The sequence below is a fragment of the Capricornis sumatraensis genome, chromosome 6 (assembly GCF_032405125.1).
Source record: "Capricornis sumatraensis isolate serow.1 chromosome 6, serow.2, whole genome shotgun sequence".
NCBI lineage: Eukaryota > Metazoa > Chordata > Mammalia > Artiodactyla > Bovidae > Capricornis > Capricornis sumatraensis.
The window spans coordinates 44,756,117-44,780,938 of record NC_091074.1 but is presented as its reverse complement, the minus strand read 5'-3'; the positions used below and the strand labels follow the sequence as shown (position 1 = coordinate 44,780,938).

The window sequence follows — 24,822 nt, the reverse complement described above, 5'->3', positions numbered from 1 at the left end:
GCGTTCAGTCGCTAAGTCACATCCAACTCTTGGCGACCCCATGGACTGTAGTACAGCCCACCAGGCTCCTCTGTCTGTGGGGTTTTCCAGGCAAGAATACTGGAGTGGGTTGCCATTCCTTACTCCAAGGGATCTTCCCAACCTGCATCTGTGCATCTCCTGCATTGGCAGGCAGATTCTTTACCACTGAGCTACCAGGGAAGCCACTGTGGAGATAATCCTATTTCTGCAGGGCAGAGTTTCTGGGAACAACCAACTCTTTTCCTTGCTCTCCAATCACTGCTATGGACAAACTGCTTTCCTTTAAGTTTACCAGAAGAGGAATACAAGTTTGTTGAAATCAGAGCTATTTCCTCTGAGAGATTCTGTTCAAAGGCAATGCCCCATTTTAGCAGCTCCCCAAGAGGTACACGAACAGCTTGGCAATGTTCATTCCATCAAACGCCTCGGCAGCCTCGCTCATGAAACCTAGGCCAATTTGGGGACCCCAAGCTGCCTTCCTTAGTGGACTGGAATCCCCTGAAGAGGGGAATGGCAAGGGCTGGTTTCAGTAGAGACCATATAAGCTGCAAATATACTGCATTTGAGAAGAGCAATGGCTCGTTTTATTTCCTGTCTGTTGGTTCTGGAGACGGAGGGAATGTGATGATGAGGGATGAGCAAACTGCTCCTTAGTAAGGAACCCATTCAAGGGAAATGAACTTTTTCTTAACATCAGGGACACTATATGGTGCTTCCCTTTCTGGAAGCAGTAAGTGCTTCTCTTTTCAGACTTAATCTACCTCATATAGGGAGGAAGATACTGGGAACGGGATGCTGATTAACCCGATAACTCTCCAGGATGCGGCATACATTTCCATGAACACCAGACGTGATGCTAATTAGAGTGCAAACCCCAGAGTCAACATTTACAAAGCCTTACATGGTGAATGTAAGGTAACCTGTGGGGCTGGGTACCCACAAAGATTGACCCCATGGCCTATTCCCAGCCTCTCCCCCAGTAACAATGGGAAACATTTTATTTGGCATTTAAAAATACTGCCACTACGCTTTCTTAGTATTTTTTACCTACGTAACAGACTATATCATTTTGCATTCTTGTATGGCTTTGTCCATTGAATTGCTTTGGATACTGACATTCTCACTCAATGTCCACTTATTCATTGAATAACTACTGAGTATCTGTTTCATGTAGACATAGCTCCAGGAAAGAAGGACACAATGGTGAACTCCTAGGCACCATTTCTCACCTCGGAGCTGTTAGATTGAGACACTACTGTCTGGGGAAGAAATTGAGTTTTTGCCCATAAAAGTAAATACCACATTTGAAATGCTATTTCTTTCTTCCCTTGAAGGTTCACTTTTTACTGGTTAAAATAATTTAAACATAAAGTATTAGTTGAATTGAAAAAAAAACTTCTTTATTTTCACATAAGCATGATAGGGAAAGTAATCTGTTGTGATATGTTTGTTTTGTAAGGAGTCAGTTTGGCAAATGGCTTTTCCAACTGTAGATAAATGATATTTGGTTATTTATCTTCCCTGAGGCTTAGTTTTCTCATCTGTGAAACGTAAAAGCATTCCTTAAGGCTCCTATAAGGCTACTGTTAGCAAAATGTCTTTTAACTAATTCTTGATAAATGTTAATTTCCTTACTTCCTTTTCCTATGAATTGAGGACCTAGAGTTGAATATTTGAAATCAATTGGCCTAATAATGGCAGAGTAGATATGCAACCTTCCTATTCTTGCATGGTTATACTAAAGATTTAACACTATGAATTTGTGAAACTAATATTCCATTTCATTTCCAGATTTCTATCCTTTGGTGGGGGGGAATAGTCCTATACAATGGAATCAGATTTGAGACTTGGAAGGGACATTAAAGATGATCCAATCCATTGGTTCTCAAAGTGCAGTCCCATGATCAGCAACATTAGCATCATCTGCAAATTTGGTAGAAATGCAAAACACTTCCCTTATCGCAAGTACTGATTATTGTTGTTCCTTCCTTTGTTCCTTAATATGTGCATATGGCCTACTACTAATCAATTCACATTCATATATGCATATAGATATCTGTATACATTTTCTTAGTTGATCTCCATTTACCAACCAAGCCACTCAAATTCCCCTTTCCTCCGAAAAGCCCCAGTCTAGCGCTCACTGCACCAGGTCTGCAGAGACTAGGAGGCTGTTCTCTAGGATAGTTATGTTCTTTTCTGATGGCATGGTGTTTATTCCAAAACAGTCAGTTATTTTAGTGAAATAACTGAAGTATATATTAAGTAATAAGATATGATTACAAAATAAGAGTTGTTTTTATGAAAGCTAAATTAACTGCTTTGGGAAGACATTCTATTGTCCCCTTAAAAAGTACAGTTGAGATAGGCATTGGTAAGATATCTATAAATAAATAGAAAATAGTTTATAAAAAATCTAGAAGAATTCTAATATGTAAGTTGTTGAAAAGTTATTGAATGTTGTCTATATCAAATAGACTAATTGTACTAACTGTATGTCACACTCAAAGTTCTTGAAAGTGAAAGTTAGTCTAGTAACCATGTCATACTCAAAGTTCTTAGTCCTAAATGTAAAATCTAATGAACTAATATAATATATAATTATGCATTTGAAGTTAATAACTGAATATGTAATCTCTTAGGCTTCTTGATATATATATCAAGGTTTCTTGCAAATGGGCTTGATTGTTTTAGGCATCTTCCCCATAGGGGAAGCTGTTTGAGGAAGATGACACATTGTTTCATCTCCATACTCAATAGTTTGAATCTTTGCATTGTTTAGTTTTAATAAATATTTCTTATATTTATCTATACATTGTATTTACTGATTTATTAGATAATTACTCTTAATGTCCATGGTCCTATTTTATCACTGAGCCGAATTATCTCTTATGATAGCATTTCCTAGAATACTTTGATAAAATCCAAGGGGAAGGGGAAGAGTTCCATATTTAAATAGATTTCAGAAATCCCCTCTTGGAAATTCTCAGTAGAAATTATATTTTATAGGGTTGAGAAACTCTGTTGTAAAATAGTTTAACTTAGTTTAACCCATTCTAATTTGACTATTGCAAATATCTTCCACATAACATCTGGTAATAAATCAGGGTTCAGAGTGCACATACCTTGATAGGTTTCTTGAGTTTTCTGAGTGACTGGCTTTTTATGTTCAAATCGTAATTCTGTTTCTGTAGACTCTGTTCAGATTTCTCATAGAACCCAGATTGAGTGTGAAAATCATTTGTCAGATTATATATGCCAATAATTGTTTGGGAACTGGTCAAAATTTGGATTTATAAAACTGCTATTTATAGTTCTCTTCTGTTTTCTTTTTTCTAAATAAGGTAGCTAATCATTTCTGAATTCAGCTCTACTCTCATAGATCAAAAGAAGTCAGCTTTAGTCAGGGGAGTATAAAGCATAGATGTTAAATAACAGTGGTAGGGCCTAGGATGGACTGAACCTTTAAAAAAAATTAATTTCAAAATAAAAACTCTTAAAAAAAAATGTCCGCAAGCTAAAATTTGCTAGCAACAGTTTTGGAACAAGTTTTCCATGGAGGGACATGTTTTTCATAGTCTGGAATCACTTTAAAACTTGATGCCATATGACTCTAGACTTAGAAAAGCAGAGTGAGTAACAGATTATACTAGCATAAGAGATATAGTCCAGGAGTACCTAAAATGAAGCTGAGAAAGTGGTAATGAGTGCCCTTTACATTAAATCTGTCCACGGAATTTGAGCACTTGCCTGAGATAAGCCTGCTCAGGTTATTAAAACCTCAAATGTTGAATGGCAGTTATGTAATGAGTTTCCTTTAAAAAAACAGAAAATGAACTTCCATTTAATAAACACTGCCTGAAATGTTGATAACTGAAGCTAGGTGATAGGTGCTTGAGGGTTCATTATACATTCTCGCTACTCTTGGGTATGTTGGAAATGTCTAAACTAAGAGAAGAGTAGGAAATAGCCCCTTTTTATCCCCCTAATATAAAGCTCGCCCCTCCAAATATAGGATCCCTAAGGGAGAGAAATAACAACAAAAAAAGATGTTGCTTATAACCATTAATCTAATTCTAATAGCTAAGACTGTTCCTAAGTTTTTAATGTTACAGCCAAACTGTGATGTGATGTACCTTTAAAAGGACATATGAGCTAAGTGACCATCCTAGAAATGCTCCTTGATAAGATTATCTCTATGAAACATAGGCAGAGAATCCAGCAAAAGACATGATGACCACCTTAGGAAGTGTTGTACCTTTGTACATTATATAGGCCACAAAGATTCACTATTAATATGACATCCATGCAGAACTGTCATCTCAGATTTGTAAAAAATATATTTATTCCTAAGCCTTTAGGAAATATAAACACAACAACAGAGGCATGCATACATAGCTCTAGTAACTGGACTGCATTCACAGTTTCTTACTGAATTCTGAAAAGGTTTTGCTAAGCTTGGGCTTTACTATTGTGCCCTACAAACCAATAAGTTTGAGTTTAATTGAACCAAGATAACAATTGGATTTCAGGCTGCAGTACATCAGAGAAAATAGTCTGAAGCCCGGTCGATCATTTCCAGACACACAAAGGAGGGATGAAATGTTAACCGTAGGTTATAAAGAATTTGTGTGGTTTGCAACATGATTGGTTATGGTTTCTCAAACATAAGTGGTGAGCAAGGGTCCAGACTTAGTAAGGCTCTCTGTTCAATTGATTAGAATTGGAGTTGGGTGTAGGCTGACAAAGTTTAACATTTTCATTTAGTTTTTGAACCTTTTGACTCCCTTCACCCACTTCTCCAACTTCCACCCCCACTCTTCTGATAACCACCTATCTGTTCTGGTTATCTATGAAACTGTGGTGTTTTGTTTTTGTTTCTGACATATGAGAGAGATCATACAGTATTTGTTTTTCTCTAGAATGACTGATCACCTGTGAACCAAGTCGGGACTAATTTGAAGGCAGTCAGATAAAACTTGTTACTATGGTTTCCATAAGACTGAAATTCCTCCTCCTCCTGCTTCTCGTCATCATAACCGTGAGTACATAAGCATTTAATCTACCAAATTTTATGCAGCTTTCCCTTGTAGATAAGATGTCTTTGGCAAATGACTAGATTGTTCTCCACCTTCTTAGAGAAGTAGAAACTCAGGTAAGAGATTGTATGAGATTTCAGCGTTTCAGGGCAAATTTTCTGTGTACACCATTTCCATTTCTTAGCCTGAAAGCTAAACATGTGGTGAAAGTCATTGAATTCTGGTTTTTCTTAGTAGCACACACTTACCAAGAAAGCATTAAGCTCCAGGACCTTCATTTGTTACTTTGCACTTTTAAATTTGTTGCTATGTCTGAATTACTGTAGGAAGAGTTGCCATCTGGGGTTCCAGGATGTATATGAAACCTACCTCATATTTTGTGATTCATGGTCTACCCTTGTCTATATTACAAACTAACAGCCCTGGCTCTGGATAAAATTTAGAGGCTTAGCGTAGTGACCTACTGAGGTTCCATCTTTTGTATATTTACTTTCTGTATTCACTTAAAATACCCAACCTGAATCTTATCTTAGTGGATAGTGTACTCAAACTCCTAGCATCTTCAAATATGTTTTCAGGCAGGCAGTAGAATGTAGGGCAAATCTCGGTAACAGCCCTACTTCAGTAGCACGAAGGACCTAATGACCTTAGTGCTGACCACTTAGCACTGCTTTTTATGGCCAGACACCACAGCAGTTAGGTCAAAAAATACAGATAGAAACAGGCACTCCAACCTGCACCTCTTACATACAAATCTCGGGGTAGTTATGGATTCAAGAGGAGAAAAAAAAAAATCAGAAAATAGAAAAACAGGAGACAATGGCAAAAAATCAGGTAGCAGTTCTGCAAGAAATTAAATGCCCTTTTTGTCGCTTTCTTACTTATTTCATAGATTTGGCAAAATGAATCTGTATTTTGGGTTACATTTGAGGGTTTCTTCTTATCCCATTCTGTGAAAGAAATTCACATTACACCTAACTAGGCTGCTGAGAGCAGAGCAATAATTGTAGAGGACATCAACAAGAGTTTTGCAGGCCCATCCATTTCATATTTAGGCTGAAAGAAAGGTTTAATACTAGCATGTGGTGGGGGTCCAGTGACATAGAGTCTTAAGACTATCCTCCCACCTCCAACCTGATATGTCCTATTCCAAACGAGGGCCTTTCTGTTAGCTTAATTTACTATCGTGTGGTTTGTCTTCCGCACAGAGAGCATTTCTCCATGCAAGCTTTTATTTCAAAAGGGATTCTCTTCTGATTTTGGTGTCACTTCATGTTTCTGCAACAAGAAATTCTCTCAGCAGCTGTACTGACTTTAGAAATGCAAATGTACCTTGTTAATGTTACTTATCAAGCAAAGGTTTAAAAATACTTGCTAAACATTTGTTTATTTATATGGAAGATTTCAGAATTTTGCACAGTTAGATTTCAGGCATACAACAAACCCCATGAGTGTGTTAAGGAAACATGAGTGATCCCAGCAGATGGCATGGTCAGAGGCAAAGGCTTTGCAAATGCAAGCAACTGCACAGATCCAAGCTGAGGAGTCTGAATGGCTATAATTGTAACACATCTACAGTAGAAGGAGGAAGGTCATTTACATTATGTTAAGAAACATAAGGGCAGATTCTTATCTTCTGTAAGTGTGTTACACAAAATGGGGATTTGACACATGGGCTGCTATTGGACAATATACCACACACAGTTTTTATTTCAGTTCCAGCAGAAAAACAATATTGACAAATTTCTTTCTCTCTTTGCTTCCTACTTTATTCAATAGAAGAGGTAACAATAGCATCTGCTGTACTTGGCTGGAGCCTGGAATGAGGAAATTGTAGATGAGGAGCCTCCCAGGCATATGGCCACTATAAAAGCTCATACTACAGCCACGGGCATAGCCAAGCGAGAGCTCCAATGGGAGTAGCACATACACGAGGCAGCCTCTGCAAACCAAAGCAGGGCTGCCAAGACAGCATGCAAAGCCATTCTCAGTCTCTCTTGGCCTCCCTCTACTCTTTTCTCCTGCTCTGGCCTTACTGACCACCTGGGTCCCGAGCATTCAGGGTACTCCCCAGTTATGCACTTGCGCCTTTTTCCAATCAGTCACAACCTTGAAGATCTGTGATACTTAATGAACTCTTAATGCATCCAAGTTATCTACTCTGATCGTCTTAGTTCTCACCATAGCGCCTCCTTGCCATTACATAGGTTATACAGGTGCTTTCTGATTATGTTCCTAATTCAGCTAGAATATAAGCTGGGGAATCCTTAATTAAACTGATTTGAATACAATTAAAAGGACCATAATGCAGTGGGAAACATATTGGCTTAGCAGTTGGTAGACTTGAGTCCAGGAAGAATCTGTGGGGAAAGTTGTCAGCCTTCTTAGAGGAAATTTTATTTTCCTATCTCTGAAATTAAAGAGGAGTGGGGAAGGAAGGAGGGTGGGAAGGGAAAGAGAGAGAGGAAGAAGGTAGAGAGAGAAAGAAGTGGGGAGTGTCTGGGAGGCTTGAAATATCCTTTCCAGATCTATAATTCACTGTGAGTAAATAATGCTCCCTTAGTTTTTGAATTTAAGGAGAAGCCTATTAACCCAAATAAATCCTAAAGTATAGGAAGATGCAAGGGAAGTATTTTTGAGGCAGGATGAAATGGGAGACAAGAATATGAGTTTCTCCCACCACACAAGCTGATATCTCAGCAAAAATAATCAGTTGCAGTTGTGAAACAAATTACATTGACTTTTCCTCCACTTAAAAAAAAAAAGCAAAAAACTACTTCATATATTAAAAAACCTCTGTATTTTAGGGTGGACAGGAGTTGGGGGTGGAGGGAGGAAGTATTTTTTTCCCTCCCATCCAGCCTCGGGAGGGAAATCCAGAGTGGACTTAGCCAAGCTTGTGAGAGGTAAGAAGAGAGAGAAGAGCTCCATCAGTCAAGAAAAAAGGTTCGGCTAGGCAGTACTCAGTGGTGGGATAAATGAGGCCACACATTACTTGTTACTTCTCTCTGCTTCAAGAAGTAGAGTCTTGTTTCATCACTCCATGAATCTAAGCTGGCCTTGCTCCGAGCAAAAGAATGTGGTGGAAGGGATGACAGGTGACCTTCAAGCCTTGGCCTCAAAAAGCCTTGGAAGCTTCTCCTTTGATTCCCAGAACCCCGAGATCAACAGACCAGGATGAAAGGCCATGGGGACACAAAGGCCCCATTTTGTCAGCCTTTCTAGCTGACTGCACGAGAGAACTCAGGAGACGCCAGCAGATGACTCCTGCCCAGGCCCCAAGTGGACCCACAGAACAATGGGAACTAACAGACTCTGGTGGGTTTAACCCTATAAGTTAGGGTTGGTAATTATGTCAGTGATGGTTAAGTGATAGTTATACTCTCCTTTTCAGAAAAGATGCCAGCTCCTAAGACACACAGATTTACCAGACAGAAATATGGCTACAATTTGAAGAACAAAAAAACCAAAAAAACTCAATGCTCAAAACCAACCCAACCTGAAAAAAAAAAAAGAATAGAGAAGAAATACTTTCTCATAATTTTCATAATCCTCTCCTTTAAAATATTAAATTTGAACAAGAAAGTCTTTAGCCTTTATCATTAAAATGAAGGAACCACAGTTAAACCCGCCCCATCTCATCTAATTCTTTTTATATCAGAAACCATAGGCACTACAAGCTCCACTTTGGCCAGTAAAAGTCTCAACTACTGACCCTCTCTCAGTGGACTGAAAGAAAAGGATATTTTTGGAACGGGAGAAGGAGAATTATAGAGGGAGGTAAGATGAGGAGAGACTTCTCAGGTTCCCTTGGAAGAAGGTATAGAAAATAATAAAAGTATTTGATTATTTTACAAAAAAGCTTATCTTCAGTAAAAATCTAAAAAATAGAATGCTGTCCCAGAAATATCTACCCCCCAAAAAGAGCAAGAGATTTCAGGACTTGCAAGTTTGAGCAGGGGGTCTGACATTATGACTCACTTTTCTAATATCCATCTAATGTTTTATTTTGGCTTCCATTAGATTTTTGAAAAAGGGGGACAGCCACTGAGTCATAGGCCACTTAAGAGCATTCCGAGGGCTGTTTTGAACTGCCAGAATGCAGGACATTCATACCAAGCATGGACATGAAGCAATGTGAATGATATCCTAGCAAGAAAGATCAGCATAGCCCATAAAAGTAGCCACCTTTGGAGCCCAAAGATTGATTGCAGCTGTGTTGCCATGTCTCCTTTTTGGCAACAGAGTTGAGGGCCTATCACCTGTTCTTTTGAATTGCCTAATGGTGGTACATTTTTGTCGTTGAAGGTGGAATTAAAAAACAATTATTGGAGTTTAGTTGTTTTACAATATTGAGTTAGTTTCAGGTGTACAGCAAAGCGATTCAGTTATACATACACATATATTCATTCTTTTTCAGATTCTTTTCTCATATAGGTTATCACAGCATATTGAGTCGAGTTCCCTGTGCTAAATAGTAGGTCCTTTTTGGTTATTTATCTTGTATATAGTACTGTGTGTATGTAAATCCCAAGCTCCTGATTTATCCCTCCTCCCACTGTTTCCCCTTTGATAACCATAACTTTGTTTTCAATATCTGTAAGTCTGTTTCTGTTTTCTAAATAAGTTCATTTTTATCACTTAAAAAAAATTAGATGCGACATATGATATATTTCTCTGTCTGACTTACTTCACTTTATTTAGTATAATAATATCTTGGCCCATACATGTTGCTCCAAGTGACATTATTTCGTTCTTTTTAAAGCTAAGTAATATTCCATTGTTTATATGCACCACATTTTTCTTTACCCATTCCTCTGTCAATGGACGTTTAGGTTGCTTCCATGTCTTGGCTATAGTAAATAGTCTTGCAGTGAACACTGAGGTGCATGTACCTTTTTGGATTTATGATTTTCTCAGGATATATGTCCAGCAGTGGGATTGTTGGATCATATAGTAGTTCTGCTTTTGCTTTTTTTAAGGAATCTCCATGTTCTTCTCCATAGCGGCAATACCACTTTACATTCCCACCAACAGCACAGGAATGTTTCCATTTCTTCGCACTCTCTCCAGCATTTATTGTTTATAGACTTTTTTGATGATGGCCATTCTGACTGGTGTGAGGTGATACCTCATTGTAATTTTGACTTGCATTTCTCTGATAATTAGTGATATTGGAATTGGCTACTTTTTTTTTTTTTTTTTAAGTACCAAGAGACAGTTACAGTCAAGTCTTGGTATGTATCGTTGGTGATCAAGGTAGGGAGTATTGTTGGATGATTTTTCAAGTAATCAGTCTAGTTCTCTGTAAAAGTTAAAACGTGATTCTTAATGTAAGTCTCAGAGAGAAGTTCTCCTAGAGCTTAAAATAAGAGGAACCATTCAAAGAAGGGTTTTCAAGATTTAAAGCTTTGAGGTGGGCTATCACTTGGATGCATATATTCTGCTACAATCAAAAATCAGTTTCATTGTCATATAGCTATGGTTCTCAATTGGATTGACTTTACCCCCAAGGGGACAGTCAGCAATGGCTGAAGACATACTTGGTTGTTGCATCTGTAGGGAGTGGGCAGAGGCCAGGGATCTTGCTAAACCTCCTACAATGAATAGGACAGTTCCTCAAAACAAAAATTGCATGACTCAAATCTCAACAATGTTGAATTGAGAAAACTGGTCTTAAAGTCACAATCTGTTCTAATAAATTTTTTTGGTGCAATGAAATAAGTATTACAGTACTTCTGCATTTTTAGTATTAAATATTCTATCATCCTATATAATTTTTGTAGATAATACTATGAAGTATATACTATCATCATCCCATTTTACTGAACAGAAGTCAAGTCTTAGCTTAATTAACTTGCCGAAGGTTATAGGTGTAGTAAATGGTGCAGCTGAGATTTGAACTTCAGGAAGCTGATTTCAAATGCACAGTACTCACCATCATGCAATGCTGCCTCCAAAGGGGCTTTCCGACCTGCTAAAAAGCCACCTCTGTTATGGGTTGGGGCCAAGTCTGCTCTCATGTGTAACAAAAATTGAGCAAAATAGAGAACGGCAGTTAAGGTACAAACAAAGAGAAGACCTGGAATCATAAAATATTGGTTCTTGCCCAGATTTTCTACTAACTAGTTAAAAATGAGATATACAGCAAGTCACTCTAGCAAATTAAGACTGTTCAGTCTCAGTCTCCTTATCTGTGTAGATAGTAATATTGCAATCCACCATTTTCCTTATTAGAATTAAACTGAATAAATAGTGGGAGATGCTCTGTAAATTGTCACATGCCTACATAAAAGTGATTTGTTTGTTCTTGGGCATGGAATGAGAATGGAAAGGTGAGAGTTTCTCAGTTGCCGTAGAAGGCATTTTTTTATATTATAATCCCTAATGTATGACTCTGAAGTTAGCTCCTTGTAATATTGGTCTTACTTTTCATCTACTGCCTTTATAATGCTTCTTTTCAAGCAAACTTTCCACTTTAGATAGCCAGTACCCCAAACTCCTTCAGTTTGTGTTTTAAATTTTATGTCTATGGGGCAACTATGTAATTTCCGTTAATGCTTTCTTTTGATTCACTTTTAAACTACTTCAGGGAGGCAAGGTGTTGCTCTCTTACAGGATTGTGCCATCACAGTATGGAGGATCTGGCCTCCTGTTTTATATCACCATGTTGTTTCATTAGCTAAAAATTTGCTTTTTTAATGCAGAATTATTGATATATAAGAGCAGAATCTGGCATAAGAGTTTCCACATGGCATAATTATTTCTTCTCTCCTTAAAATGTTTCCATAAATTTGTATACTCTACCCATTTTCTTATCCAGAGATGTTGGTACTTTTAACAATCCAGTCTTTCATCTGTAGAAGGCTAGAGTCTCTTATTACTTAATTTATATGTGAAAATGAATCCCAGCTTCAAGGAAAATATGGGTCTATGGTTCATACTTGTCAGCATCTCAAAACTATCACATGCTTTGGCAATACTTATGGGCTTTGATCTAAAGAGATATTTGAATGGAACTGGGAAGAATAAAGGATGAAATTTAGAATGAATGGTTAAAACTGGATTAAATAATTTTCCATAGCACTCAGCCCCTTTAGATTACAAGGTCTTTTATTTTTATGCTCATATGCAATACCTTCTAAAATCCTTTGACCCTGAAAAGGCTTTTTTTTAAATCAAATTGGGTAGGAATTAGGAGTAAAGGGTTATGCTATGAATATGACCTAAGTAGTTCTTGGTTATGCTTTCACCTATAAAGTCAGGAAGTATTATGAAGATTGGATCTGAGGAACTGTTCCAATCCCATCTTGTCATTTGATTTTTACTGGGTCACCCTTTGTGGTCCATTGATGCTTCCAGGACATTAGCTACATCTGGCCCACAGTTCCTGTTCCTTTCAGTTTTGAAGACTGGTTTGATTCTATGATGTGAAAGATTTAAATTACTCTCAGAAGTTCTATTTTACTCTCTTTGGGAATTGTTTCATTTAAAAGACAGATGCAGAGAGGTCTTGATCTAACCTTGTTTCATATTTATTCATTAATGAATACATTTCTCCTATGAAGAAAGTATACTCCCTTGATCCTAAAAGGGGTTACTATGACTCAGAGTAAGTATCATGAGTCAAGATTTTAAGTAGACTCAGTGAAATTATAGCTTCATCCCAATTTATTCTGGAATGCAAAAGTAGAAGTCAAGAAATAGCTGGGGTAACAGTCAAATTTGATCTTGGAGTACAGAATGAAGCAGGGCAAAGACTACTAGAGTTTTGCCAAGAGAACACACTGGTCATAGCAAAAACCCTCTTTCAACAACACAAGAGAAAACTCTACACATGGACACAACCGATGGTCAATATCAAAATCAGACTGATTATATTCTTTGCAGCCAAAGACGGAGAAGCTCTATACAGTCAGCAAAAACAGGACTGGGAGTTGACTGTGGCTCAGATCATGAACTTCTTATTGCCAAATTCATATTTAAATTGAAGAAAGTAGGGAAAACCACTAGACCACTCAGGTATGACCTAAATCAAATCCCTGACGATTACACAGTGGAAGTGACAGACAGATTAAAGGGATTAGATCTGATAGAGTGTCTGAAGAACTATGGACGTAGGTTCATGACATTGTATAGCAGTCATGAATCAAGACCATTCTCAAGAAAAAGAAATGCAAAAAGGCAAAATGGTTGTCTTACAAATAGCTTTAAAAGAAGAGAAGCAAAAGGCAAAGGAGTAAAGGAAAGATATACTCATTTGAATGCAGAGTTCCAAAGAATAGCAAAGAGAGATAAGGAAGCCTTCCTCAGTGATCAATGCAAAGAAATAGAAGAAAAAAATAGAATGGGAAAGACTAGAGACCTCCTAAAGAAATTTAGAGATACCAAGGGAAATTTTCATGCAACGATGGGCACCATAAAGGACAGAAATGGTATAGACCTAACAGAAGCAGAAGTTACTAAGAGGAGGTGGCAAGAATACACAAAAGAACTATATGAAAAAGATCTTCACGACCCAGATAATCATGATGGTATAATCACTCACTTAGAGCCAGACATCCTGGAATGCAAAGTCAAGTGGGCCTTAGGAAGCATCACTACGAACAAAGAAAGTGGAGGTGATGGAATTCCAGTTGAGCTGTTTCAAATCCTGGAAGATGATGCTGTGAAAGTTCTGCACTCAACATGCCAGCAAATTTGGAAAACTAGCAGTGGCCACAGGACTGGAAAAGGTCCGTTTTCATTCCCATTCCAAAGAAAGGCAATGCCAAAGAATGTTCAAACTATGGCACAATTGCACTCATCTCACACGCTAGTAAAGTAATGCTCAAAATTCTCCAAGCCAGGCTTCAACAGTACATGAACCATGAACTTCCAGATGCTCAAGCTGGTTTTAGAAAAGGCAGAGGAACCAGAGATCAAATTGCCAAATTTGATGATCTACTGGATCATCAAAAAAGCAAGAGAGTTCCAGAAAAAATACTTATTTCTGCTTTATTGACTATGCCAAAGCCCTTGACTGTGTGGATCATAACAAAATCTGGAAAATTCTTCAAGTGATGGGAATACCAGACCACCTAACCTGCCTCTTGAGACATTTGTATGCAGGTCAGGAAGCAATAGTTAGAAATGGACATGGAACAAAAAACTGGTAGTAAATCAGGAAAGGTATACATCAAGGCTGAATATTGTCACCCTGATTATTTAACTTACATGTGGAGTACATCATGAGAAATGCTGGGCTGGAGGAAGCACAAGCTGGAATCAAGATTGCTGGGAGAAATATTAATAACCTCAGATTTGCAGATGACAGCACTCTTATGGCAGAAAGTGAAGAAGAACTAAAGAGCCTCTTGATGAAAGTGAAAGAGGAGAGAGAAAAAGTTGGCTTAAAGCTCAACATTCAGAAAACTAAGATCATGGCATCCAGTCCCATAAATTCAGTTCAGTTCATTTCAGTTGCTCAGTCGTGTTCGACTCTTTGTGACCCCATGAATGGCAGCACAGCAGGCCTCCCTGTCCATCACCAACTCCCGGAGTTCACTCAGACTCACGTCCATTGAGTCCGTGATGCCATCCAGCCATCTCATCCTCTGTCGTCCCCTTCTCCTCCTGCCCCCAATCTCTCCCAGCATCAGAGTCTTTTCCAATGAGTCAACTCTTCCATGAGGTGGCCAAAGTACTGGAGTTTCAGCTTTAGCATCATTCCTTCCAAAGAAATCCCAGGGTTGATCTCCTTCAGAATGGACTGGCTGGATCTCCTTGCAGTCCAAGGGACTCTCAAAAGTCTTCTCCAACACCACAGTTCAAAAGCATCAATTCTTTGGCGCTCAGTTTTCTTCACAGTCCAACTCTCACATCCATACATGACCACTGGAAAAACCATAGCCTTGACTAGTCTGACACTGTTTCCACTGTTTCCCAATCTATTTCCCATGAAGTGATGGGACCAGACGCCATGATCTTCATTTTCTCAATGTTGAGCTTTAAGCCAACTTTTTCACTCTCCACTTTCATCAAGGGTTTTTTAGTTCCTCTTCACTGTCTGCCATAAGGGTGGTATCATCTGCATATCTGAGGTTATTGATATTTCTCCCGGCAATTTTGGTCCCATCACTTCATGGCAAATAGATGGGGCAACAGAGGAAACAGTGAGAAGCTTTATTTTTTTGTTTTGGCTCCAATATCACTTCAGATGGTGACTGCAGCCATGAAATTAAAAGACGCTTGCTGCCTTGGAAGAAATGTTATGACCAACCTAGACAGCATATTAAAAGGCAGAGACTTTACTTTACCGACAAAGGTCCATGTAGTCAAAGCTATGGTTTTTCAGTAGTCATGTATGGATGTGACCATAAAGAAGGCAGGGCATCAAAGAATTAATGGTTTTGAACTGTGGTGTTGGAGAAGACTCTTTATTGTCCCTTGCACTGCAAGGAGATCCAACCAGTCCATCCTAAAGGAAAGCAGCCCTGAATATTCATTGGAAGGATTGATGCTGAAGTGGAAACTCCAATACTTTGGCCACCTGTGAATAACCGACTCATTTGAAAAGACCCTGACGCTGGGAAAGATTGAAGTTGGGAGGAGAAGGGGACAACAGAGGATGAGATGGTTAGATGGCATCAGCGACTCAATGGCTATGAGTTTGTGTAAACTCTGGGAGTTGGTGATGGATAGGGAGGCCTGGCGTGCTGTATTCCATGGGGTCGCAAAGAGTCAGACACTACTGAGTGACTGAACTGAACTGAACTAAAAAGAAACAAATACTTAGAGAAAATCAGCTGTCGTATCTCTTTGATACCAATAGAAATAAACCACCAATTCTAAAAAACAACACAAATAGGGCTGAAAAAGGAAAAAGAAAGTGTCTTTATTTCCTAATAGGATGACTGAAATAATATGATATGCTTAAATGCAATGTATAACTTTATGAAATATCCTGAAACTTCCCTTCCTTAGTCTCTTTGAAAACCAAATTTTATAAATAAGGAAAAAAATATGGCATGTCCCTAACACTGAGAAGATACTTGTAGCGATAATTGCAAATATCCACCTGGCAACCATGTGGTCAACAGATAACTACAAGACATTTAATATAGGGAACTAAGGTAAACTCGACAAGAAAAAGTCTGAACTGGATATAATGATGGGTAAGCAGGTCATGGACTTTGAAATATGGCCTTAGTTTATGAGCTGTTTGATTCTGGGCAAATTACCTATAACTTCCCTGTGCTTAAATATGACTCACAGGTAAAATATATTGTTTAGTAGATTAAATGAGTGAACACCTAAGGGCTTAGTATTAGTAATGGTGTGCTAATTTGTAATGTTGTGATTATGTTAAAAAGATTACATGGTAGAAGAAACTCATTTGCTAGCAATCACCTTTCACATGGAAAGAGTGAAATAAAGGCTAGCATTTCAACGTGATGTGGAGTCAGAAAGGAAGAAGTTTCTCCTGATGACCAAGTCATCAGGATGAGTCTAAAAGTGAAATGCCCTCCATATGGCTGGCCAAAGGAGAAGCTGAGAACAATCAAGTAATGGATAAACTGGAAAAGTTACTTGATTTATAAGACCAGTAACCCTGGGGCACATAATGGCTCTGGCACCATGAGTGGCAGGAGCTTAGACAATTAAGCTGACTTTTCTTGCTTTGTGGGTTTTTTTTGTTTTTTGTTTTTTTTGTATATGTGTGAGGTAAGAATCAGGATTCCTACCTCTGTAGACGATAAGGAGAAAAATACAGCAACGCACATAAAGCACTTAGAGAAAGGCCTCTCCAGTTAGAGGGAAGATTATCTGATGTGGATGAATGGTTCAATATCCTTAACTATTAATGTGGCTAAAAAAGCAGAGATCTATGTCTGTATTTAATTGAAGAATGAAAAGGGTATGTGGGAAAGAACATAAAGGGTACAGCAGTAGAAAAGGGGATTCAGAAATCTGTATTAGAAAGATACAGGCAACTTAAAAGTTACTGAAAAGTTACTCCACCATGAGACAAAAATATAGTCTCCTGTTAATAAACCAGAAACAGTCCAGCCTTGAAATTATCATACTCTTCCTGTAAATATTCCTAAAAATGCCATATGGAATCCAATTAACTTCATCAAGCAACTATTAGCGCCTACTACAATGTAAAAGCTGAGATACGGTCATGCATAATTCATATAGTCCATGCCCTCGGTGACTGCATGACCTATATGATCTGCAAACAGAGAGCTGAATAAGCTAAGTGTGAACCTATTTTATGAGAGCTCAGAGAATAAAAGATTCAATTTTTCCTATGAGAAGAGGAGTGGGGAATGAGCTTAAAAGTCTTCTCCAGGGTTTCAACTCAAATGTCTATAAGATGAAACAGTTCTTATAAATAGATCAACTGAATTGTGTGTTAAAAAAATGAGTGGTGAGAGTTTGGAAAACTGGATAGTGCATGCCAGCTTAAAGACACTCAAGTTCAAAGTTAAGAAAAAAAAAATTATCATGTATATTAGCAGGATCATCCAAGGCCAGTCTGCAGCCTTTGCTGCAGTACTTACATAGGAAGTACTATGTAAGATGTAAGTTAGATTATGAAGTAAGGTTACGCATCATCAGGTAGAAAAAGGAAACAGGTAAAATGCTAGAGTGGATAAAGTCATTTGCTGAGAGTCGGAGATGAAAGTATTACGCTTGGAATATATACCTAGTGGTGGGTGGTGCGAGAGTGAACAACAAGGCACTAACGAGGCCTCGATGATAAACGTAATACTAAGAAGTTCAGTCTTTATCTTGAAGGCCTTTAGAACCACAGCATTAATTTCTATGTATCCTTAACAGCTTCATTTTAAGAGTTCAATGGTTTCTTTGGTCTTTCTTGAAAACATATTTATTACTATCAAAGATTCTAAAGCCATAGCATTAAAGTATTCTCTGTCACTGTGAAATATCTGATGGTATTTCTTTGATGGAAAATACCTAAATTTTTAAATTTCTATTCAATTAAATAGTTGAATATTTATAAACAACTGGTTATTCATAGGATGAATGACTCATATCATATAGATAATATCCAAGTTCTTGTTGAATTTTTCTCCCTAAAGTTAGAAATATACATATATCTTTGAAAACACTCCACAATTCATGTATAAATGACATTCTTGCACACTTTATAAAATGCTCTGTCCTAAGTGCTTTATGTGTATCATTTCCTATCATTTCATTTAATCTTCATCAAATTCTGACTGCTAAGACTAATGTCACCCCATTTTACAGATGAAGAAACAGAGGCTCATAGATAGGAAGGAACTGCCCAGAGGCACACAGACAGTAAGCGAACAAACCAGAGTTTTTACTCAGGCAGGCTCTCTCTCAGAGTGTACACTCTCCCATCCAAGTAGTAACCCTGCTTTGCTCCCGAGATCAGAGTGTGCACTCTCATTGTGGAGACTACATGTTCTGTGTGAAGTGACTTTTTTCCCCCATACTTGTTGAACCAGACATTAGCTCTTTTAAATCTGCTGTTAAATCTGTCCGTCTCCTTGGCCTTCTAAGGTCTTGTCTCTGCTTGTACTAGTCTGTTCTCATGAGTCCTTTATATTACTGATCATTAGAATTTAGTTTACTCATAATGATTTTTTAGTCCTGCCACTTTTATTGCCTGGACAAAACTATTTAAGGGAAATTAATTTTCTCCTTTTCCAGTCCCATCCCATTTTTGTTGCCTGCCACCAGTCTTCTTTCAGAAACTTCTCCTTTCTCACAGGATCTATTTGGCAGAAGGCTTAGACTTACTCTGAGTTTGTTACTACTTCTTCATCATTTAGTAAAAAAGAAATTCAAGTCCATCATAAGAGAAATCATGAAGTTGAGTATTTAAACTCCAGAGTATTTTCTGTGACTATTTGCAACAGTGCCCATAGTAACTAATCAGAATCCCTTTGTGACGTGGATAGTGTCACTTTCTGCAGTTTCCTTCCTGCCTAGAGAAGCTTTTTAAACCAGTATTGCTGAAATACCACAGGAGCAGTTGCTATTTGAAATGATTATCCTCTGCCACTCCATCAAAAAATTTATGCTTGTGGGTTTTAACATACGGGTAACCAAGTCAAAGGTTCACGATGCTCTGCAAGTTGGCTGTGTGGACACTGCCTCTCTAAATCAAGAGGCCAAGATATCTTATCATACATGTGAGGTTTCTCTAATTTTTGTTTCTGTTATTTTGTATATATAAATGTATGTGTGTTTTTTGTGTGTAAGTATATACACCTGTGTGTATGTATGTATGCATCTGTGTGAACTGCATCTTTGCCAGGAGACTTATGAGGGCAACATTTCTTGAGTGAGGCCAAACTTCCTGTTTTCTCTCCTGCGGCCAAACTCCATCTACAAATGTTTCATGTGTGGTTTTCATAATTAAATTGATTTTGTGCCAAGCAGGGGCACCATGCAACCAGTTTCAATGGCTCTTTGAGGTCTGCAAAGATGTTTGTGTACAGAACACACAGACTGCCTGCTAAAACCAACCAGAAATCTGATTTCATGATATAAAAGCATTTGCTCAATAAATACTAATTTGCTCAAATTAATAACAATAATTTATAGTATTTCAGAATCATGCAAAAAAAAAAGAAAAACAACAACTTCAACATAGCGGCAGATTTTCAAAGACCCCTATTCTTGTTAAAGAGGAGCAAGAAGTTGATTGTAAGGTGAGGCTGATTGATTGTACCTCCAACTTCTCAACTATCTTACTTAAACCAAACTCTATGTTCTCATCTCTTGATCTGATATACTGTTGCTAAGAACATCAACCAGTAAAAGTAAAGCATGGTGCAGTGCTTTGGAATTTGTAAAATATTCAATGAATAAAGAGTAATGTTATTATCAGTTTTTGTTAGGGTAAAAATGCTGGAAAAGAGAAATAAAATATTATCTTGTTTGGAATTTGCCAGGCCATTGTTTAACATCACTCCTCTAGCATGGGTTAGTCTGGTAAATTTTATTGTTTTTATTCTGACCTATCCATGGTATCCAGCTTTTTATAAAAATAGATCCTATTTCTAAAATCTACTATATTATGCGATAGTATAATATGGGATATGAATGAAAGTTATACTGTTAAGTCATGGTAAAAGTGGTTTATGATAGATGCTTCTTTTCTTCTTTTATATAGTTTCTAAGTATTTGAAATACTTAGGTTACAAAAGACTACTATGAAGTTACATGAACTGTAATTTATATAGCAGTAAACAACTGACCGGATATCTTTAATAATCTGTTAGTAATGGTACTTCAGGGGAATTCAGAAAACTGGAAGAAATCAGTTTAGTATTAAAAATGTATGAACACATTTATAGTAGAATCTGAGTGGTGATATAGAGAATGTTAGAATTAAGTACAAAATAATAAATTATACATTAAGAAAAATGCAGGTTCATTACTTCTGAGTACATAAAAAAATTCTTCCAAACTCTAGGTCTTTGTACAAATTTTATTAAATAAAAGTTTAAAACTCAAAATAGGATATTTTTGTATGTAACTTGATAATACTAAATGCAGAAGGCATCTTTAAGCAGTAAGAAATGATCTCTGTAAGCTTGTATGTTTATAATGTTATTTTGTTCAGCATTTTTCCCTATAAATAGTAAAAAGTTTGTGTCAGCCCAGCCCACAAGAGTCTATCAAACAATAATTTGTATATATATATATACTTATACACATGTACACATATATATTTCAAAAGAATGTATTTATGTTTTCTCCAAAGAGAAAATAGCATGAACCATAGTTGCTTTTATCTCCCAGGGTTGGGAAGTCAGCTATGCACTCTATCAAATCCTTCCTATTGATGTTAGCATAGACCTCATTTGACCAAAAAATACTCCCTGTATCATTTATAAAGACAGTTACTCTCCCAGAGTATCAAAAGGTTAGAAAGAGAATATCCAGTGAGAAATCATTTAGTGTTGTGTTTCCCCACAAGCGTTGTGACTGTGAGGAAAATGCTCTCAGAGCTTCTTACCTGCAGTGTACAACCATCGGACCTGCATCAGGAGGGTTACAGGTTTTGACTCTCCGTAAGAAAGCCAGAAAAGGTGTTGGGTGTTCTGGAACACCATGATCAGGCCAGGCAGTGAACTGGAATTGTCTTACTTCTCTCTTCTCACTTGAACCATTCTGTAAAGTAAGAACAGTGGTTGAAATTCTGTGTTCTTAGCCTCAAGTTGTATGATGTGTAATAACATGGGAAAGGTAACATGTAGATGTGCTATCTTAATTCCTTCCCCTATCCTGTATTCCTTGGGGAGAAATACTCTTTGGAGTTATAACTACAAGCTATTTGTAAATGACAAATATTTGCTCAGGAAGACAAAATTCCTAGGTGAGAAGCATTCCATTTCTCAGGTTTAACTATCAGGAGCGCTCCTGTCATATTTTACCAAAAGAACTAGTTCTTCTTCATCCAGTCTTCATTTGCCGAAACTTTCATTCAGAGCAAGAGTTCCATATTTATTGACAAATCACTAACAAGGAGAAAAACTGCTGAGCGATAATGGAAGAATCATTTCATTCTTCATTGTTGCCAGTAGAATCAAGATTTTAGTAAAGCCTTGAAATATTTGATTTCTCAAAAGAAGCTTTCTTTAAATAACGGAAAGGGCAAAGATGGGGGAAGAAAGCAAACCTTGTAAAGTGCAAATGTTCGAACACAATACGTGGCCAGCTCCACTGTGTCGAGCAGGGTCACCTGGACCAGCCCATGGGTTTCTGTGCCTCTGCTGGGCCAATACTGGTCACACTTCACCTAGAAGACACAAGCGACACATTCAGGGCAGATCCTCATCAATTTCTCTATTAGCTTTATTTTGAGTTGCTATTGAAGGAAAACAGCTTTTCTGCATTTCATTTTATGTTGATCTTTTTCTGGCATGCATTCTTGTTATCCCAATATATGTAAATTACTGCTCTGATGCCAATGTAAACCACATTTTTCAAACTGGTAGGAATACTAAGCAGTAACAGATTCAATTTTCCTGGAGAAAAATAAATTGCAGATTGTCGCCAAGTAGAATAAGGAGAGAGGTATTTGAAACTTCAGAGAACTTGAAAAGAAAACACAAAATTGTTCTAGGATAGATGTTAAGAATCGCTTCACAAAGATTACACTTAGGCACTTAAATGACATGGTGAGATAGTTAGCGTTCATCCATCAACGTTTAAAAGGCACAAACGATTTCATCTTGAGCTATCTTGAAATATGCTTGTTTAAAGAAGAGTAGAAATAATTTGTAAATCTGTCAAAGTATAACAAACAACACAGCATTTTTCTTTAATACAAGATAAATGTGTATGTATATCAAAAACAAATGAAATATGTAAAGTCTGGGGGAAAAGAGCTGTCTGTTCTTTAAAAAGTCTCAGAGGGTCACACACTAGCAGTGGCAAAGTTTAAATAATTTAAAACCCATTCATTTCAGATGAATAATCTACAGTGATTATGTGAAGTTGGACAAGAAAAGCACGTAAAAAGTATTCAATGCAATTAGTTTAATATGCAACAAAGAGTAATTCCAAATCTGCTGTATGCCTCGAATTTACTGAGTGTGCCTTTGGGTATTAAAAAGCAAAATGAAAAATAGCAAAGATGACACTGTATTTTCTAGTAAGATGATACATCAGAATATATTTACCCTTTTCCATCTCAGATTAAAAGAAAAAAAATGGGAGTAGTTCTTAGTTGAAGCCAATTAAAATGCATGTCTCTAGGTAAAGAAATCTAGTACTATTTTATATTAGTACATCTTCTACTTGAAAAATACTTGAAAATTATGATCTTTGGATTTAAACAAAAGCAATGAGGCATTATCATAGGTACTTGGATTTCTGGCTTAGTAAATAGAATTATAGGGAATCATTTGCTTTTATGTTGAATATAAATATTACCATTCTGTAAATAATATTGTAATTTTCTGTTTCACAACTAAAGCATTTGCTGCTCAGAGTCAGCCTCTTTCTGTGTAGATATCAGACCTTGTGAAAGGGAGAGGGTTAATCCTCTACACAGTTTCCTAGACAAGATAAAAGAAAAAGTACCATTACACAGGAAGGCAGAGACTGCATTCTCAAGGTCTGCTACTATGCCTTTATCTCAACTGTGAGACCCACACAAACATTATCTATTTCAAGAAAAATGAACAAAAGTGGTAACATGAAAGTGGAGAATTATGTCTTAGTAAGATTTTTTTTAAAGGCTTGCATTTTCTAGATGCACAAAATATTCTTCTGTTTCATATTTCTATCATATGTTCTAACTTAAAAATAACACAAGGGAAAGATAGTTCTTTAAGGAGAATATTGATGTAGTAAGACCAGGGTTGGGTACCTCTGTGTATTCTCTGAAAGCAAAGTCACTCAGTTGCGTCCGACTCTTTGAGACCCCATGGACTGTGTGTAGCCTACCGTGCTCTTCCGTCCATGGGATTTTCCAGGCAACAGTACTGGAGTGGGTTGCCATAGCCATCCATTAAAACCCAAGTTGTACTTGGACAAACTTAGCAAAGGCTACTACCCTCATAGAGCCAACATTATTTAAGTAACCCTAATTCAGACAGAAAAAAAAAAATCACAAAAATGAAGTCAGAGGATCTGTTCTAAACCATGAAATAGATGTCAAGTTGATGTCTTGCTGCAAAAGACAAAAGAAACTGGAGGCCTCTTATTGCAACATTTGAAGGGATGCCAACAATGTACTGAGTTTAGGAATCAACAGAGAAACTCAAAACTCATGATTTAAGAGTTTCAGCTGAACACGAGCCCTTTCAAATAAAAACCGACAGGTCATATCCCAGGAGGACAAATACCACTAAGATGGGTACAAAAACAGCAAGTTGATGCAACAAAATGAACTAGAAGTTCAGTACAATTCACCAAACCCAATTTAATGTAATTATGTTTCAATGCTGAAGAATGGTTATCCTTAGACCTTTTGATGAGGTAAGACAAAGGAAAACAAGAAAAGAACCATAAGCCAGCATGTGACCTCTGGAAAAATGACTCCATTATTGAGTGACTTTCCATCTACAAAGCCACTCCATCCCTAAAATGTAGGAAAACCCAAACTTATAATGATTATTTTAAAGTTTGAGAACTGAAACTATTTTTGGCTTAGTTAGACTCTGACCTCTTTAGGAAAAAACATTACTATAAGGAGCAAATATTGTGAACATTTTTTAGCTAAAAGAATAAAGAAATAGTTCTCGTACTCATTTTAAAGAATGTATTCTAGCCTTACTCTTTACTTAAAAAAAAAAACCCTCTAAAATGTTTTAAGTGAAACTGCAAAAACTAGAAGCAACTTTTTAAAAAGTCAATATATTTAAACATCTGTGTTTTTTCTCAAGAAATATTTTGCAAGGGGAGTTTATGAAAAAATAAATGTTCTAATGTATGTGCACATTCACACGTACAGTCTCAGCAGTGGGATTAGAAGGGTTGCCTGAGCCCTCTGAGCAGCAGCACAGGCTTCCCTTCAGTGCAAGGACTGCAACACTTCTTTTCTCCACCTCATTCTCTGAGTAGACTGTATACGTTTCATTCTGAGGGCTAAATTTAAGGGCTTAGACTTACTGACAAATATTCCTTTAAGCCTTGCATTATTAGCCATACGCTAAACAAATAATTTCTGATTGTAATGTTAGAGAGGGAGTCAGAAGTCTAGTGAGGAAAAAAATTACAAGGATACAGAATAATAATATAAATTATATATATTTTT

At 37.2% G+C, this 24,822-nt stretch overlaps 1 protein-coding gene across 1 annotated transcript in view; it reads right to left on the bottom strand.

Annotated features, from left to right (window-relative positions):
* Positions 1 to 24,822, bottom strand: part of PTPRD (protein tyrosine phosphatase receptor type D) — a 366,674-nt gene that overhangs the window by 25,195 nt on the left and 316,657 nt on the right. Inside the window, exons 31-32 of the mRNA XM_068973581.1 lie at positions 21,736 to 21,855; positions 21,073 to 21,227 (exon numbers count right to left, since the gene is read on the bottom strand). Coding sequence (XP_068829682.1) covers positions 21,073 to 21,227; positions 21,736 to 21,855 — 275 coding nt within the window. The remainder of the gene's footprint in view (positions 1 to 21,072; positions 21,228 to 21,735; positions 21,856 to 24,822) is intronic.